This window comes from Lepidochelys olivacea (genome assembly GCF_965140295.1).
Source record: "Lepidochelys olivacea isolate rLepOli2 genome assembly, chromosome: 2".
Taxonomy (NCBI): Eukaryota; Metazoa; Chordata; order Testudines; family Cheloniidae; genus Lepidochelys; species Lepidochelys olivacea.
Window position 1 is genome coordinate 59,246,851 of NC_140412.1, and position 20,025 is coordinate 59,266,875.

Genomic DNA, 20,025 nt, shown 5'->3' on the forward strand with positions numbered 1-20,025 from the left:
CCATCTTTAAAAAAGGGAAGAAGGAGGATCCTGGGAACTACAGGCTAGTCAGCCTCACCTCAGTCCCCGGAAAAATCATGGAGCAGGTCCTCAAAGAATCAATCCTGAAGCACTTACATGAGAGGAAAGTGATCAGGAACAGTCAGCATGGATTCACCAAGGGAAGGTCATGCCTGACTAATCTAATCGCCTTCTATGGTGAGATAACTGGTTCTGTGGATGAAGGGAAAGAAGTGGATGTATTGTTTCTTGACTTTAGCAAAGCTTTTGACACGGTCTCCCACAGTATTCTTGTCAGCAAGTTAAAGAAGTATGGGGTGGATGAATGCACTATAAGGTGGGTAGAAAGTTGGCTAAATTGTCGGGCTCAACGGGTAGTGATCAATGGCTCCATGTCTAGTTGGCAGCCCGTGTCAAGTGGAGTGCCCCAGGGGTCGGTCCTGGGGCCGGTTTTGTTCAATATCTTCATAAATGATCTGGAGGATGGTGTGCATTGCACTCTCAGCAAATTTGCGGATGATACTGAACTGGGAGGAGTGGTAGATACGCTGGAGGGCAGGGATAGGATACAGAGGGACCTAGACAAATTGGAGGATTGGACCAAAAGAAATCTGATGAGGTTCAATAAGGATAAGTGCAGGGTCCTGCACTTAGGACGGAAGAACCCAATGCACAGCTACAGACTAGGGACCGAATGGCTAGGCAGCAGTTCTGCGGAAAAGGACCTAGGGGTGACAGTGGACGAGAAGCTGGATATGAGTCAGCAATGTGCCCTTGTTGCCAAGAAGGCCAATGGCATTTTGGGATGTATAAGTAGGGGCATAGCGAGCAGATCAAGGGACGTGATCGTCCCCCTCTATTCGACATTGGTGAGGCCTCATCTGGAGTACTGTGTCCAGTTTTGGGCCCCACACTACAAGAAGGATGTGGATAAATTGGAGAGAGTCCAGCGAAGGGCAACAAAAATGATTAGGGGTCTGGAACACATGACTTATGAGGAGAGGCTGAGGGAATTGGGATTGTTTAGTCTGCAGAAGAGAAGAATGAGGGGGGATTTGATAGCTGCTTTCAACTACCTGAGAGGTGGTTCCAGAGAGGATGGTTCTAGACTATTCTCAGTGGTAGAAGAGGACAGGACAAGGTGTAATGGTCTCAAGTTACAGTGGGGGAGGTTTAGGTTGGATATTAGGAAAAACTTTTTCACTAGGAGGGTGGTGAAACACTGGAATACGTTACCTAGGGAGGTGGTAGAATCTCCTTCCTTAGAAGTTTTTAAGGTCAGGCTTGACAAAGCCCTGGCTGGGATGATTTAATTGGGGATTGGTCCTGCTTTGAGCAGGGGGTTGGACTAGATGACCTCCAACGAGCCTCGTACAACCAGACCCCCACCCCACTGAGCCCCAGCCAGCTGCACCTGGACCCCCACCCCATCAAGCCCACTCCCCCAGCAACCAGACCCCTCCCCACCGAGCCCCATCTCCCCACAACCAACCCCCCCCCCCGCCCTCCGTTGAGCCCCAACCACTTCACCTGGATCCCCTGCAGTGTCCCATTGCCTCTGCACCTGGACCCCCACAATGAGCCGCTGTGCATCCAGATCTCCCACTGAGCCGACCGCACTCAGATTACCCTACACCTGGATCCCTCCACACTAAGCCCCTCCATACTTGGATCCTGCTGGGCCGAGCCTGCCCACCCACCCTGGTGCACCTGGCGCAGAGGGGCAGGGTAAGCCCAGCCCTTGCACTGTGTTAGGGTTGGGTGCAGCCTCACTGCCAAGGTGATCTCCCACCCTAATGCAGCCAGTGGCCTGTGCTTCCCACTGCCATGCTGGAGCCACATTTATTTATTGACAAATTTTGCAGAATTTTAAAATATGCACATTTTGTTAAAGAAAGAGGTGGGGTTTTGTAACAATATCTACTGTTGCATCTTTGACTTTTGCTTTTTAGCCAAAAAACTTAATGTGGTGTTTCTATAGCTATGCTTTTCAAATGATCATTAAGAACATAAGAACGGCTATGCTGGATCAGACCAATTGTCCATCTAGTCCAGTATCCTGTCTTCCAACTGTGGCCAGTGACACGTGCTTTGGAGGGAATGAGCAGAACAGGGCAATTATCGAGTGCTCCTTGCTCTGTTGTCCCATCCCAGCTTCTGGCAGTCAGAGGCTTAGGGACACCTGGAGCTTGGGGTCATGTCCCTGATCATATTGGTTAATAGAGAGAAGTTACAGTAGTGTCCAAAGTTGTGATCAACATTTCAGCCTTAATTAATAGGTAGCAGGTTTAAAACAAACCTAAGGAAGTACTTCTTCACACAACACACAGTCACCCTGTGGAACTCGTCATGGAATGTTGTAAAGGCCAAAAGTAATAAGTGTTCAAAAAAGAAATAGATAAGTTCATGGAGGATAGGTTCATGAATACAACTGTTGGTGTTATTGTAACTTATCACTGCCTACATGCTTTTATTTAAAATATTGCTTTTGGACATACGGTACAGTGACTATGCCATAACTTTTTAATATTAAAGAATTTTTTGTACTAGATGGCTGCGTGCTTGGGGGTATGTCTGTTATAATGTATTATATACAGTCCAGAAGAAGAGAAGACGAATGCAGCCAACTGTTGTCTCTGTGGGAAAATAATAATTTTGCTGCAGTCAGAGCTAGGTGGAGGTGGTGGTATTTTATTTATTTATTTATTAGTGCCTTATATATGATTACGTGTGACTTCCTAACATGAACATGATTTTCTATGCTGAGACTATAGCTGCTGTAGGACACCTGAGAAGACAGCAAGGTCCCTGATCCTGCCTATACCTACACACATGCTTAACTTTACTCACCGTGAGTGGTCCCAAGCAGGTAAAGTTACGTATGTATATAGGTGTATGCAAGACCCAAGGTCAGTAAGTTTTCACTTCAGTGAACACTAAGCCTCAGGTAATGATGGTACAAATGTAGCATCTGTTGCAACTATTTCCTTGATCCTTTTAATAATTCTTTTTTAAAAAGAAAATTTTTTGCCCGCTCCTTTTTAAGCATCAGAAAAAATATTGGGGGCTGATTCTCATTTTCACTAAAGCTACTTTACATTTGCACCCGATTCATTCTTTACACTGCCAGAGCAGTGTTAAAATGCCAGTGTAAATGAGAATCAGCCTCTTGGGCCCAGATTTTTAAAGGTATTTAGGCATTGGTGTGCTCGGCATTGCAATCCCTAGAAGACTGAGAAGCCTACATGTCATTTTTAAAAGTGACTTAGGCCTAGTTTATACTTAAAATTGAGGTTGTCATAGCTACATTGCTCAGGGATGTGAAAAATCCATACCCCTGAGTGATGGAGCTATGCTGACCTAAGTCCCAGTATAGGCACAGGTGGATCTGTGGAAGAACTGCTTCTGTCGACCCAGTTACCATCGCTCAGGGAGCTAGTGTTCCTACACCCATCCGTGTAGGCTGCGGTATTATGCTGATTAAGCTACGGCACAGTAGCTATGCTGGCATAGTTCCTGCAGTGTAGACATGGCCTTATGCACTTGGGAGCCAAAGTCCCACTGTCAGTAGTAGTATAAAAAAGAAGTAATGGATTTCAAGGATGAATTTTCACTATTGTGTTTTGCGAGGAAACTAAAAGAGAACACCTATCTTTCTTGACATGGGCCAAAATTAATGCCATTTGGGAATCTGTCTATTTACACAAAAGTTAATGGGAAACAAGTTTTGGAATCTAGTTCAGATGATAATTTGGAAATAAAACCGCATCAGATTAGAGACTACCAGGCAGGCAGAATGTTGAATTACCATAAGTGACCAAGTTCTCCGAATTTTCAAATGAATGTTAGACTTGAATTGGATGTTGGACTAAACAAATGTTGTTGTTTGATTAGTGGTAGATATATGAAATGATATTTCAGAAAAATGCTCCATCACTGAAAGCCTGTATCTCTACTAGCTTAGCTTTTAACTTCTGATATAGTGTGGCATATTGGGAATCTGATGATTTATATGTGAAAATTGTCTACATATGTATAATGTTAATGTATACACTTTAATACCTACAGAAGTCTATTACCAGAGCCAAATAATATATAGGAAAGAAGGAAATTAAGAAATATAAGCAAAGAAGAAAAGATATTTTCAGATGAAATTTGGAATGGGATTGAGAGTTGATGAGGTAGAGAGAGAGGTTATTCCAGATAGTAGAAACTGCAGAACAGAAGGCTCTTTTAATATGTATATTGCAAGTATAATTTTAAAAGTAGGTACAGGTAGACGGTTATGCTAACTTTACTACAGAAATTGGCACTGGAATGTCAAAGAAATCCAAGGGAAAATATAAAATAAACATATTTTCTTAGTTTTTGCTGGTGCTTTAGAAGATTCTTTAACTTCTAGGCTTATTAATTCTAGTATTTTCATTAAATTTCATCATTAGAAGAGGCACTTTCATCCTTAAGGCACCTGGAACTTTCTAAGAGAGGAAAGCTTATTTTGCTGAAGCTGTTCAGAAGTTTGATTTTTAGTTCTAGGTATAATGTAGCAATGCTTCCTGGCATATTTCCTTGAGATCAAATAAAGAAGATAAAATTGGACCCCGATCGTGCAATTGGATTTGTCTGAGTCTATGCTTGTGCCTGCATAGAGCCTGAATGATTTTAATGGTGCTCTGTGTGCCACATGGATGCAGACAGCTGCCTGCCAGGATCTATTTCATGATTGAAGTCTTAGGGTGTAGCTGTTGTATGTTTTTATCAGTGTAGGGTATGTGTATTTTAGGATTCACTCAAAATGAACATTATAGGTAAGGCAGGGATATAGGTTCCGTTCTTTTCAAATGAAAAAAGTAGCATTAATTCAGTACCAAAGGTGAGAAATCATGCACTTATAAGTGAGAAGTTCCAGAAATTAAAGTTTGTGCTACTGCAGTAATTCATATATATCTGAGCCTACCTTTCATTTTGAATACATCTCATAGACATTTTCTGCCCTTGTTTAAATGTTATATTACCTCATCCATCTTGTCTCTCAGTTACTTCTTTTACTGGACCAACTTCTGTTGGTGAAAGAGACAAGCTTTCGTTCCACACAGAGCTTTTCTTCAGATCTGGAAAAGGTACTCCGAGCATCACAACTAAGGCCATGTCTACACTCCAAAATTATGTCAACCTAACTTACATCGGCATACAGCCACTGAAGTTATTAAATCGCTTATGTGTGCACGGTTGGCTCTTTGTGTTGGCGATGCATGTCCTCACTTGTATCAATTGTATTGTCAGTATGGGGCATTGTGGGATAGCTCCAGAAAGCCAGTAACACTCAATGTAAGCAACACAGTGTCTACTCTAACACTGTGTCAACCTAATTACGTCTACCGTTACTCTACGCCACTTGTGGTGATGGTGTTCCTAAATTGGCATAGAGAGGCACTTATGTTGGCTGGAGCCAAATTTAAGTGAAGACCTTCCACTGCTAGGGCAACCCAAGGCATCTTCTGTTAACCTATCCATGTCGTATAAACTGTGCCTAGTATAAGGTGGAGCAGAAACCCCCTCTTTTTGTCCTATGACTGCAGAAGTGTTAACAGGCCCTTGAATGGACCCTTGCAGTATGCACGAACTACTTATGCTTAACAATCTATTCCACTTTGCATTTAGCTGTGACTCTCAGGGCTTGTCTACACTATGCAGCTTTTAGCGACAAGGCTGTGTCAACACATCCTTATCGCTAAAAGTCAGCATGTGTGAATGCTCTCTGTCAGTATTTTGTCTGCACTTTTGCCGTCAAAATACTTCCAGTCCCATGAGCGGCATTAGCTTTGTTGGCAGTAGAGTGCTCCTGCCGACAAAGCCACAGTCACACTGCCACTTGCATCGGCAAAACTTTTGTCTTTCTCAGGGGTTTTTTTTTAAGTACCCGTGAAAGACAAAAGTTTTGTCGACAACGTCGCAGTGTAGACAAGCCCTCAAAGTACCTTTCCCAGACCTGAAGAAGAGCACTGTGTGGCTCAAAAGCTTGTCTCTTTTACCAGCAGAAGTTGGTCCAATAAAAGATATTACCTCACCCATCTTGTCTTTCTAATATCCTAGGACCGACAGCTAAAACTACTTTGCAATTAACTAACAGTAATACAATCACCATTAAGTGATTTAAGTACAAGATGTGTGACATATTCAAGTTCATATTGCAGTAGGAATCTTATCTTCTGGAACCTCTGACTTCAGCATGCTTGAATTTGCAATCTTAATGTTGCATTAATGCTAATTTTTATATTTTTTTATCAAGATTTTTAAAAATAGCCTGAAAGCAGCTTCCCAAATCTATAGTTAAAAATAGGCTTTCAAAAAGTGCTTATTACCTGGCAGCTTCTATTGTGTGATATTTGTGCATTTGCGAATTGTGTGACGGGTGAGACAGATAATGCTTGTCGGTTGTGTTTTATAGATAATTCCTTTAGTGGTGTTCAAAAACTAATATATGAGTAATTCTAGATAAACTTTTAAAATAGCTATGCACAAATAGGATCCATTTAATTTATATTAAATAACAAGTCTTCAACGAAAGTAGCTCAACATGCAACGAATCTAATGCTGCCTCAACAGCTTTGCTAACTCCAGTTTTTGCCTGTTATATTTTCGTGTGTATGTGTGTGTTTCATGCAGCTTTCTGAACTTTTATCTGCTAGCCTTAATAGTCTGTTTTTTGTTTTCTTGGTTCTGTTTTGCCTTTTAAATCTGATTAAAATGTCAGAAATAATGGGGAAAGGAACAATTATATAAAAGAGCAGTTGGCACAGACATTCCACTTGCACAGATTGTACAGATTCCTTTGATTTGCAAACCAAATCTAAATGAGTTGTGCATGATGATGATACTATTCCTTAGCAAGGGATCTTTGCAGCAAAGAACCCATCTGGGTTCTATTCTTGGAACTCCTACGAACAGCCTGGGCATGATTCACTTCTGTTTTAGTGCAGCTTTGTGTCACTGGTGTTTCAGCAGCATAGAAACTCAGCAGCACAGTGATGAATCGTGCGCTCTCTATGAAGAAGGAGGGATAATATTTCACTTCTGAAAATACCTTGAAGATGTGCCATTGAAAGCGATATAAGTTCAGAGTTATTAGAACTCGATTTAGTAGTCCCTGGGTTTGTTAACCAAGGGTTTGAGCATCTACACTCATTTGTAACCCCAGGTTAGGAATTGTTGAACTCTGGGTCCCAATCGGGAGTTCCAGCATCTATGCTGCATTATGCGGGTTTGAGTCCAACCACCCATATCCCAGACTTCCTAGCTCCCTCCCAGAATGTGGCTGTTCCTGTCCTTTGTTCATGGTACAGCGTGGGAAAACTTGACAGTCCCCCAAACTTGACTGGCCAGAGCACAAAGATAGTCTGCCCATGGGACTGGGGGTACTTTAGGCGGACTCCCAGAGCATGAGTCCAGTGGGGTTTTGTCTACACTGCAGTGGGGCTTGAACCCTGGCTCCCAGCTTTATGCAGGCTCAGACTCTCCATCCCCTAAGGGTCCTGGGACCCAGGGTCTGAGTCCTCGGTTAGGGCAATTTGTGTGTAGACGGAAGGGGGGCTAGGCGGAAGCCTGAGTTCGAACCCTGGGCTTATATTGCAATGTAGACATATCTTACGTGATGGAGTGGATTCAAGTGGTAGTAATCAGAACATCTCTTAATTAATAATAGTGCCACCTCCATTTACTAGCTTAACATTCCGTTTCAGCTACTGAGCAGCAGCAGTGGGAACTTTCAGCCAGTCCTTCTTTCTTCCCTCTCTCACAATTGAACACACTGTTAAAAATTATCCAGGGAAACTTGCAATATGTGTTCTGCATCGTGTGGTACCAGTCCCATTAGTAGCTCAGAGCCATACTGTGAAGGCTTAGAGCAGCTTGCAGATACTTTAATGTAGGGGAGAGAAGTAGAGAAGCTAGAGTCCGCAGCACATTTAGGAAACATTTACTAGGCAACCAGGAAAAAACAGCACATGCAGTAAGGAAGGATGATACTGTACTTGCTATGAACAGAATAATGTACCATGACTTTCCAGAGTTTTGCTTCTTTGGACTGCTCCATATCCATTTGATACACATAGATCAGTGAAAAGATGTTCTGATAGGATTGCACTTCTTGTTTTTATTCCCAGCTCATCTCTTCTCACTGCCCTCTTTTAGCTTCTCTCCTCGGGGGGAGCATTTACCATTCAGGAGGTCAGTTTGTCTTTTGGATGGGTTGGACAGCCCTCTCTGCAGTCAGAATCCATGGCTGGTTGTAAGTGATTTCTGTGGGATAGAATGCTATGCTATCATTTCTGAATTCATTTCTTTGCGTAACAAACTATGAGTGTCCAAAAAGAACAGGAGGACTTGTGGCACCTTAGAGACTAACCAATTTATTTGAGCATAAGCTTTCGTGAGCTAGGTCCCAGGCAGATCAAAGTATGCAATTGCTTTCTGACATTTTGATACAACTGTGGCTGCTTATGGGAGGAAGGCTCTTCAGTTCCTATACATCATTATTAAATTACTGATTAACTGCAGCATGAAGCTCTATGCGGGTCATGATTCTTCATCATGAAGGTCTAGTAAAGCTTATTTGTAAATTACACTTACAAATGAGAATCCAGATCAGGAACTCTGTTGCACCCTCACTTTCTTACTCTAATGCAAGAAACATAACAGTTGAGATGCGATATATTGTGGAGGAATTTGGGGTAAATGCTGTCAAATTTAAATTGTGTCAGTCACTGGTTAGTGTTACATTTCTTGCTATGACCATGCAGCTCCCAGTATATTTTATATATTTGTTTCCTCTTTATTTTAGGAAGCATTATATGGTTTAGAAACAGTTTAGAAGTTTTCAACTCTAAAAATTATTGCAGTAAAATATTGCCGATAAGTCATATAGGGTGAAGCTAGACTTTGATCAGATTTTTCCGTTAATGGCTCTGTAACAAAAATATGAAATCCAGATGAAATGTAAGCAGCAGATATGAACCAGGTTTTTATTTCAACTATGGCATTTTCTTCCAGTTAGAAAATTAATATTCCTCCAAAAAAGGTGCTCCCTGGAAGAAAAGATATGTTAGATCTCTGGACCGTGAGAGCACCTGAATTGCTACAGATGCCAGCAATGCAGTGGCCCTGCATCTCTGGGAAGAAGGTTATTCTATTCCACAAAAGCCAAAAAGAGGCATAGAATGGGCTCCACAATACTGAACAGTGGAGAGAGAAGCTTGGGGGAAACAGTGCTAGTGTATATTAGCTTCCATCTATCGCAGCTCCCAAGCTAGGTTCAGCTTTTTCTTTTATTTTTACTTTTATTTTTCTTTCTTTTCCCCCCATCCCACTTGTTAACCAGAGAAGAAATCCCACAGCATCATTCCCATGAGAATACCTGCCTTATGAAAATTGGACTAGAAAGAGTCACAAAGTGTTGGGCGGGGGGGTGGAGTGACACTTATTCACAGTTTATAGAGGGACACATGCATACTATGCAGAGAGGCAGCTGGTCTAGTGTATAGGGTGCTGGACTGGAATGTGTACCAGGAGACCTGGGTTCTAGTCCTGGTTCTGCCCTTGATCTGCTATGTTACCGTGGGCTAGTCACTGGGCTCTTTCTGCCTCTGTTTCCCTTCCCTTTCTCTATTAATGGGGATTTTTTTTGGTGGAATTAGTTATTAGAAGTAGTGTGGGAGTAGCTCAATGAGTGCACTAGAGTTTATAAACCCTGCCTGGGCCTGATCTGGATCTCCATGAGGTAGGGATTACAGGCAAAGAGCCCTGTATGGGGGTGAAAAGAGAGTAGCCAGGGAGGAGGAGAAATTTGAGGGGTTAGGGATAGATCTTTTGGCTGAGGTCAAGTAAAAGGGGAAAAGGCATGCACGGAGAGCTAGGGGAAGACAGGGGCCCCCTTCTGTCAATCTAATGACTCCCCCTGAATAAATTATATTACCTCACACAGTCATGCTAACATGCACGCACACAGAGCCATATACCACTTTCCTCATGCTGGGGAAATGGGAGATAGGGCATCACAAGGGGATTTGATCTAAGGACAGAGAGAAAAAGATATCTGGGGAGAGTCCTGCACATTTTGCAAGGTCCACGTAGATTCCTGTCAATGATAGTTCCAATTCCCAGGCAAAATAATTTGCAAGCTGGATTCAAGGCTATAGATATGCATTTAGTTGCTTAAAACATGATGTATGTGGAAAGGCTGGTATGATAAAATGGCATTGCAGGGTAGTTTATGTTGTCTTAATGATTTCTTGTGCAAAGCCATTGCCTTTACATTTTGCCCATAGTTACATCCAAGCTAAATTAGGGTCAGATCTGTGCCCTGTTTGTCCTACTTGAGGATCTAGGCACTAAGTAAGTGTACTGTGTATATATGTACTGGAATAACTGAGAATAGAACTAATAATTTTGTTGTTGAAGCATGAGCCAGAAGAGAGTCTAGCTCTCTTGCTCTTAAAAATCTGTGTTGGTTCTGCCATGTAAACCAGAGTAAAAAGTTGTAATAACTTTTCTGTCAATAAAGTAACTAGCTACATAGCTGAATATGGACAGAGTTACTGAGTAAGAAGTCATTCTGATACCGTCACTTTTCAGAGCAGAATTCTGAAAAGAGGGCATTGGAAGATATCTGGGAACCCAACTGGGTTTGGGGAGGAGGCAGCCAAGCAATTTGCTGGCACCTCCTTGTGGTGGATGTCCAGTGCAGGTACTCCATAGGGAAGGGACACAGTGACCAGATAAATGGCTTGGTAAAGGATTTAAAAAGGAGATGTTAGTTAATGAAACGGAATGGGTCGGGGTGATTGGGGCTCCTATGAATGGTACGGCAGGAAGCCAAACTCCCTTTATTACAGCCCACCTTAACCCTCCTCTGAGGGGGAGGGGTGGATGGCAAGGTCCCAGCAATGGGTGGGTTGGGGGACCTGGATGAAAAAAAGGGGGGGGCTGGCAAAAGCCCTTCGGATACTTATTGAATGAACATGGAATTACCTGCACTGTACACTTTTATCTGCCGTGTAGACCCAGACATCTAATAAAAAAGTTATGGCCTGATTAAAACCATGTCAAATGTCTCCCATCCTTCTTTCGGTATCACCGGACAATCACTTTTCGGAGCTGAATTTTACTTTGAGAAAGAAATTAGAGCTGGTTGGAAAATAGGGGTTTTTTTCCATGGACAATTTCAGTGAAAATTAAAGAAAAAGTTTGTCTAAATTTCCCATTGAAAATTCTGATTTTTTTCAAGGGAAAAAATGAATACAGAAAATAGTGTGGATTTTGGCTGAAAAAAAGATAATTTGTCAGGTGTTCAGTTCTTCAAAATACTGAAATTTTCAGCTGAAAGCAGACACTTTTCATGAAAAATTTTGTTTGGTTGAAAACCCAAATTGCCGTCACAAATATTTTGGACAAAAAAATTTCAACCAACCCTAGAAGAAGTCCATTAAAAGAATGCTTCAATTTTTGCCTCATTCAGATCATTCTGAAAACTTACTTCTGCAACCAACAAACAATGACTCTCTGAATATGTTGGTTATAAAGGATTGTTGTTATAGATGTGTTGGTTTTAAAGGATTAAGAATCATAGGAGTGCACAAAGTGGCATGGGGACTCATTGGTTGATCTGTCCATGACAGTATCTTCTAGTTTGTTACAGTGGCTTTTATTCCTTGGGGACAGAAACAGATCTTTGTGTGTGTGTTTATATTTACACAAAAATACAGATAGCAAATATTTGTTAGAAGATTGTGTTTTAGTGGTATTTTGTGAATAATGTGTGTGCATGTGTATGTGTGCATGAATATTAGGAGCATTTAGATTATTTATAATTTATACTTCTAGTTAAAACAGAACCAATGAGCAGCAGTGAGATTGCTACGACTACAGCAGACGAGTCTTTAGACAATTTCTCAGGATCAGGTAAGAAATAAATAAAGAGATTTTTCACTTACTGTTTTCTTCCCCTCTTACAGTCTAAATACTGTATGCAGAAGTTAAAAATAAAAGGTTTTATACAGTCTGTAGCTCGCACATTCTATCGGGCCTGATCTTACACATCTTACTCAGGCAAAAGTCAGTGGGAATTTTCCATAAGTAAGAAATGCGAGATCAACTCATTGATATCCATGGATAACTTCTCTGGGAGCTCCACTCAGGATTGGGGCAGTATTATGGCTCAAACTGTTTTTTTGTTTTGTTTTTGTTTTCTGATGGCTAGCAGATCCACATCTGCATGCTCTAGTTGTGAATGGGATGAAAGTCTAAAATCGTCCTCCTTGCTTGCTTACCGTTATGCCTTCTGAATTCTGGCTGTTCCCCAAAAAGTGCAGATATTTACATTTGCCATTTGTGCCAGTAGGTCTCTAAAAGGTGGCGAAAGGGTGCATATTAATCCAAAATGTGTGAATTAACACTGTTATTTCTATATTACTGTTTTTGTCGTGCAGAATTTGTACCTAATTCTGAACTCATAAGTTACAATCATGATTGCAGAGAGATGCAATAGAGCTATGTTATTTGCAGTGTGTTATTTGAGAGTGTTATTTGCAGACTCATGTTGACTTTAGAGATTCACTTTAAAAATTGACCAGCTGATGTGTCTTGATTGATATAGGCCACATATGTGTGTGCTGATTATGCTAAAGATTGGCCAACAACTGTTTCTAATATATTCAAGCACATTCAGAGATCTAAACTCAAAATTTTGAACTTAAGAGAATAGGGATCGGTTGTACATTACACTCCATCCTCTTTGAGCCTCTCATACAAGGCAAAGAGGATAGATTCTGGCTGTAGCTGGCCAGCAAACAGTTCCCTCGTGGAGGGTAACTGCCAACTGGCATAAACTCACCAGAGGCAACTCCTCTACTAGACCACACCTCCACTCTCTCAGTGTAGGGTATATGTGAGGGGTATATTGGAGGTAAGATGAGGGGTGTGACAGAGTCTTGTTGTGTTGAACCTCTAGTGATATAAGGTATGTAGGTGTAAGTTCCAGCAGATCCTAGACAATCCAGATGCTGGGTCTGCACCAGATTGGGTAGATATAACTGGTTCCATGATGGCCCCTGCTGTACAAAACAGAGCTTGGATGAGGGAAATATTGAGCCCATCAAATTGACTTTAACAATCCTTGGATGCCAATACACTAACTACTCTGAAAGATACTGTCTTAATTTTACGTCTCCATTTTTTCACAGCTATTTGAAAGCACAGTGTATAAGAACACTCTTAGACTGTAAATTATTTATAGAGATTCTTGTTATACATAATATATATATATATATGTGTGTAATATATATATAGAGAGAGATTATACAGCTGGGGTGTATTTACTTTGGGCTTGACACAAACGAGATAACGATAAGGGAAAACAGGAAAAAAATTATTTGCTATCTTTCTTGGTAATGGTCACTCAGAAATAATTCTGTAGTACTGAGAACAAATCTGTATGCTTCACAGGGACAAAATCAGATTCTGCCCAGCTTAACTGTTTTAGGAAATTCTATCAGATGGTACATTGCGCATGCTCTGTTTGATTCCAGATGCCTGACAATAGGCATGTAATTTTTTGGTAGGTTGATACCAGGAAAGTTATTTTATAGCGATCTCACAACCTGAAATTGACCTTTTCCCTGTGAGGGGCTAAAAAGAGATCTTGGGCGTAGAGAAGAAGTGGGACCCAAATAGTCATCAGAGAGAAGGCAGCTTTCTTCATGGTACCTCTAAAAATAATAGGGACATAGAACTGGAAGGAACTGTGACATTAAGCCCCATATTCTTCATAGAGACATTATTGTGATATGATTATAGCATAACCATGATGTATTTTGTGCAAGATAAGGCTTGTGAGATATTGCGGAAAAGGTTATGATTTACTGAATATGATTAGCCTATTTGGATGCATGTATCATTTTGGTATCTGAAGTTAGGAATATTGTCTATGCATCAGTTACAAACGTGTTTACACCCAGGGAACACTCACTAAGCAGAATGCAATCAGTCTAGATGGTTGGCTGGGAAGGGCCATTAGGGAGAACAGTAGGTCTTAGAAGATGCTAATCTCCCACTGGGGAGCCTTCCTGAGGAGTTACAAAGAGCCTCCGAGTCATGGCTGCTGTGTCCCTACAGGGGCATGTGACCAAGTCATCTGGTACTGGACTCCATCATAGAATACTAGTGTTTTTCCACTGACCAGGTGTGGGAATCAAACTGTGAGACAAAGGGTTCCCATCATATGCAAAAGTGATTTAAGGCAGGGGAGTGACATCATTGTGGTTCTTCACTGGTTCCCCACCCAAAGGAGGCACTTGGAAACACCTAAGAAATGAGGACTGAGCTGGGGGAGAAGAGCTGAACCCAGGCTAGAAGGATTTCTAGCTTGTGAAACCTGGGGTTTTAAGCTGCAAGCAAGTGCAGCTTGCCCTTGAGAATCTTTCCAAACTGCCTAAACCAACAATTAGAGTGAGAATTTGCTACTCATATCCAATTTCCTTAGTATATTAAGCTTAAATAGCATTTTTGTTTTATTTGCTAGGTAATCTGCTTTGATCTGTTTGCTATCCTTTATAATCACTTAACATCTATGTTTTGTAGTTAATAAACTTGTTTTGGTCTAAAACCAGTGGGTGGAAATCATAACTGGGGGCAGAAATCTGTTGAATATCTTCCACTGAGGGAGCGGGTGAATTTCATGAGCTTACGCTGTACAGTTCCCTGTGTAGCGCAACACAGTATAATTTTGGGTTTGCACTCCAGAGGGGAGTGCGTGCCTTAGCAACTGGGAGGTGCCTTAGCTGAGCCTTCCCATGCAGAACTGATCTCAGCATCTGTGTGCAGCTGTAGCTGGGTGTGTCCCTACCTGTGTGTGTGCTGGAGAGGGCTTGTCACGGCAGTACAGAGTAAAGAGAGCCCAGGCTAGTGTGTCAGGTGAGTTCAGGGATACCCCAGTTCCAGGTGACACCCCACAGGGAACCCAACAGAAACCTTCTGGATCCTTGAGTCCAGTCCTCTGCTATCTTTATAATTTGTCATATAATCCCATTCATAAATTTATCCAGTCCCGTTTTAAAGCTAGTTAGATTGCTTGCCCTCTCTATTGCTATCGGGAGGCTATTCCAGAACCTCACTCCTCTGATGGTTAGAAACTTTCTTCTAATTTCCAGCCTAAGTTTACTCATAGCCAGTTTATACCCATATGTTCTTGAGCCACCCTTGTCTTTTAGTTAGATAGCTCTTCTCCTTCCCTTATATTTATTTCTCTGATGTATTGCATCTCCTTTCAGCATTCGTTTTGCTAGACTAAACAAGACAAGATCTATTAGTATCCTCTTGTTAGACAGGCTCTCCAGTCTCCTAATCATCCTAGTACCCTTTCTCTACACGTGTCTCAGTTTGAATTCCTTTCTTGAGTATTGTATGCAGTATTCCAGATCAGGTCTTACCAGTGCCTTGTACAATGGCATTAATATATCCCTACCTCTAACAGAAATACCTTGCCTGATGCCATTTAGGATCACATTTGCCTTTTTCATGGCAACATCACATTTGTAGTACATAGTCATCCTGTGATTAGCTAATATGCTCCCAAAGTGTATGGTCTTTCACTTTATACTATAATGATGAGCAGAAGGCCCAGCATACAATGCATAGCTGACCTCCTTTCTCTTTAGTGCCCTGAAAGGTCACAAAGAATTCAATCTAGTTAAAGATCTTATATGAATTTTATATTTCTGTGTTAACAGGGATTGATTTTTGGGGTTATAAATAGCTACTTGGAGCTCTTAATCTGAGCTTCAGAAAAAAAACACCTGTTAGGTTAATTTCTTGATCTTACACACTTAACAGTTTTTCATTAAGACAATATGCTATTTCATTATGACATCTTTCTGAAATACTGAAAGTTATCAAAGTCTAAAAATGGATTAGAAATAAGTAGATAGTGCAAGGAAAGAAGCTGAAAGTGGAAGATGTAGTATAGCCTTTGTACTACAGAATTATTTTAAAAAGAGACCCATGCTATGAAGTTACCTGTATGTTTTCAATAGGAAACGTACTTAGAATTTTGTTATGAAATACAGATCTTTGAATACAAAAAGTGGAAACTTGGACAAATTGCTAAAATGGAGTACAAAAGAATAGCCAAAAGTATGGAGGGACAATATGAGTTACACCTAGCAAGGGACGTAAAAGGCGATAAGAAGTTATATAAACACATTAGAAACAAGAAAAAGACAAACGAAAGTGTGGGTCTTCTACTTAGTGGGGAAGCAGAGCTAATAATGGATGACATCAAGAAGGCTTAGGTGTTTAATGCCTGGTTTGCTTTGGTCTTCACTAAAAGGTGAATTGTGATCACATACTTGACACAATTAATATTAACAAGGGGGGAGGAACAAAAGCCAAAATAGGGAGAGAACAGGTTATAGAGTAGTTAGATATATTCAGGTGAGTAGGGCCTGATGAAATTCATTCTAGGGTATATAAGGAATCAGCTAAAGAATTCTCAGAACTGTTGGTGATTATCTTTGAGAACTCCTGGGGGACATGTGAAGTCTGAGAAGGCTGGAGAAGGGCACACAAAGTGTCTATATTTAAAAGGGGGAAAATGAGGACTAGAAGAATTATAGACCAGTCAGCCCAACTTTGATACTTCAAACAAATTTCAAACAAATTATTAAACAATCAATTTGTAAGCATTTAGAGAATAATAAAGTTATAATAGCTAACCTGTATGTGTCAAGAACAAATCATGCCTTACCCCAAGTATCCTTACCTTGGTATCCTGCTGTCGGTTGAATTGTCTCGTTAGACTAACCTCACACTTGGTAAGACAACTCGCATTTTTTCATGTATTTATACCTGCTCCTGTAGTTTCCACTCCATGCATCTGATGAAGTGGGTTCTAGCCCACGAAAGCTTATGCCCAAATAAATTTGTTAGTCTCCAAGGTGTCACAAGGACTCCTCGTTGTTTTTGCTGATACAGACTAACACGGCTACCACTCTGAAACCTATGTGGAAGAGTTACACAAACTGGGTTTACTTAGTCTTGAGACAAATAGACTGAGGGAAATAATGGGCTTAATCCACAGTAAGAAAAATTTAGATTGGATATTAGGAGGAACTTTCTACTATAATGGTAGTTAAGATCTGGAATGGGCTTTCAAGGTTGTAGAATCCCCCTCATTGGAGGATTTTAAGAACAGATTAAGCAAACACCTGTCAGGGATGGTCTAGGTCAGTGGCTCTCAACCTTTCCAGACTGCTGTATCCCTTTCAGGAATCTGGTTGATCTCGGTACCCCAAGTTTCACCTCACTTAAAAACTACATGCTTACAAAATCAGACCTAAAAATACAGAAGTGTCACAGCACACTATTACTGAAAAATTGCTTATTCTCATTTTTACCATATAATTATGAAATAAATAAATTGAAATATAAATATTGTATTTACATTTCAGTGTATAGTATATAGAGCAGTATAAACAAGTTATTGTCTGTATGCAAAATTTTTAGTTTGTACTGATTTCACTAATGCTTTTTATGTAGCCAGTTGTGAAACTAGGCAAGTATCTAGAGGCAAATAGCTAGATGAGTTGATGTACCCCCTGGAAGACCTCTGCATACTCCTAGGGGTACATGTACCCCTGGTTGAGAACTACTGATTTAGGTTTACTTGGTCCTGCCTCAGTGCAGGGGGCTGGACTAAATGACCTCTTAAGATCCCTTCCAGCCCTACATTTCTACGAATCTAATATTCTAAACATTAATAAAACATTGTGCTGGAGTATCATAAACCTCTGAAAATATGGAAGGAAATTATTTCCAGTGTGCAATCATTTGAGAAAATTTGTTTCCCTTGAAAATGTTGTCTGACTGCAAGCAAAAATAAATTATTGCTCTGGAGTTGTACAAAGAAGGGCAATTTAATCAAGCTTTTAATTTTAATATTGAGCATTCCTATACTGGCACCTGTCCCTGTTAAGTGAGCTGTAGCTCACGAAAGCTTATGCTCAAATAAATTTGTTAGTCTCTAAGGTGCCACAAGTACTCCTTTTCTTTTTGCGAATACAGACTAACATGGCTGCTACTCTGAAACCTATCCCTATTAAAACATTACTTTGTAGGTCAGAATATTTATGGTATTTGGACTTATTTAAAACCTTGTTAAAATTCTGAAATTCTGTTAGCAAAAAGTAATACTTAGTTCAGATGTGTGTGTTTACATTTTAATGTGCTTTCCTTTCTCCTTGGGGCAGTAATTGGAAGCAGTGGCTTCAGCCCAAGACAAACTCATCAGTTCTCCCCACCACAGATTTATCCTTCCAAGTAAGTTATCTTTTCTAAATAATAATAACTGAAATAAATAAACAGGTTTTAGCCTCATTTAGAATCATCATTGGGTTCTTCTGTTATCCGAGTTTAACCCAAAGCTTGTTCTTGAGAAAGTATGTGATTTTATTTTATTTTAGCTGTTTGTATTTTAAAGATTTTTTAAGAACTTCTGTTCTCTCATGCAATCTATGACCATGTGCTAATCAAGCTAATATAATAAGGCTGTCAGTTAACACAAGTACTCATATATCTCTGTCTAATACAAATTCTATTTTCTGTCATTTATAATCAATAGCAGACCATACCCACATATTCTTCCTACCCCTTCCTCACAAACTATGGCTGCATATGGGCAGACGCAGTTTACAACAGGAATGCAGCAAGCTACAGCTTATGCCACATACCCACAGCCAGGCCAGCCCTATGGAATCCCTTCATATGGTGAGTAAGAGTCAGTATCAATGTTATTTAATTCTGGGGTAAACATTTTTACCCAGAAAAGCTGTATGACCCAGAGAAACATATTTTCTCTGTGTTTAATGTGACAACTGTCCATGTGCATGTTTGTAGTCAAAAACCTACATTCAGTTCCCTTTCGGTGAAATGGGGAAAGCTTAGTATATGTATTTACTGGAGTCTAATTAAGAATGTACCTGACAAATGTGACTTATACAAATCCATAACAACTCTCATAACCTCCTGTGGAATAGTTGCTTTTACCTTTTATTTCTGTTTTTTTAATGCTACCTTTAATAGAAGCCATGGAAAAGAAGCATTCATCAAATGTTTTGTTAGAAATGGACAAAGGGGAAATATAAAATTTAAAGAGCTAGTACTGCTCTCTCTTACACCTGTTGACTTCAGTAAGAATTGTGCAATCCAAGTGCATACAAGGGTAAATTGATAAATACAGGGCTTGATCCTCAACTGGTGTAAACCAGTCAAGCTCTTCTGATTTATATCGGCTGAGGATCTGACTCAAGAAGTCTACTTTTATGTAGTTTTGGAAATCTGCCGTGGTGGAAATTGAAGTAAATGCCATTAAGGCTCTAAAATGCTGACAATATGATGATATATAATCCAATTACATTTTTCACATTGTCCCTATATGTATTGCGTATATTGATCTATATTATAAAATAAATAGCTATAAACATAGTTCATATATTTCAACTCTTTTCTGCATATTTTAAACATCTAAAACATTTTATTTGAATATTTAAAATATATTTTCAGTGATGGTAATATATTTTTCTTACGTATATCGTAAATGTATGTTTTTCTTGTTTGAGGCTTCTATTGGTCCTTGGCTATCTGTGGTGGGTTGGGCAGCCCAGACGGTGACTTATCTTGTTCCCTTCGTCTTTCTGTGTGAAATCGTGGACCCATTAAAGTCCGTGGTAAAACCTCCATTGACTTCAGTGGGGCCTGGATTTCACCCTCTCAGTTTAGCTGGCTCCCTGTCACCCGTGCTCTGTATGTGAGTTGCTCTATTTGGACTCTGCTTGCTGGTTTGGCTAGCATGCTTATCTAGTCTCTTGCTTTTTTTTCTCCCCCTGCCCCATCCATCCACTGTGCCAAGGACTTTGGTCAGTTTCGTCTTGCACATTTTGCATTACAGAACTCCTTTTTACAACTGAAAAACTGGCTAAG

General features: G+C 40.4%; 1 protein-coding gene across 4 annotated transcripts in view; it reads left to right on the plus strand.

Moving 5' to 3' along the window:
• The window catches only part of EYA1 (EYA transcriptional coactivator and phosphatase 1), a 231,549-nt gene that overhangs the window by 126,244 nt on the left and 85,280 nt on the right, over positions 1-20,025 (plus strand). For 3 of the 4 annotated variants that reach the window (XM_084620524.1, XM_084620525.1, XM_084620526.1), the window contains 3 exons: positions 11,878-11,955; positions 18,297-18,366; positions 18,668-18,813. In XM_084620524.1, coding sequence (XP_084476650.1) covers positions 11,878-11,955; positions 18,297-18,366; positions 18,668-18,813 — 294 coding nt within the window. The remainder of the gene's footprint in view (positions 1-11,877; positions 11,956-18,296; positions 18,367-18,667; positions 18,814-20,025) is intronic. The other variant, XM_084620527.1, reaches the window with a different exon arrangement.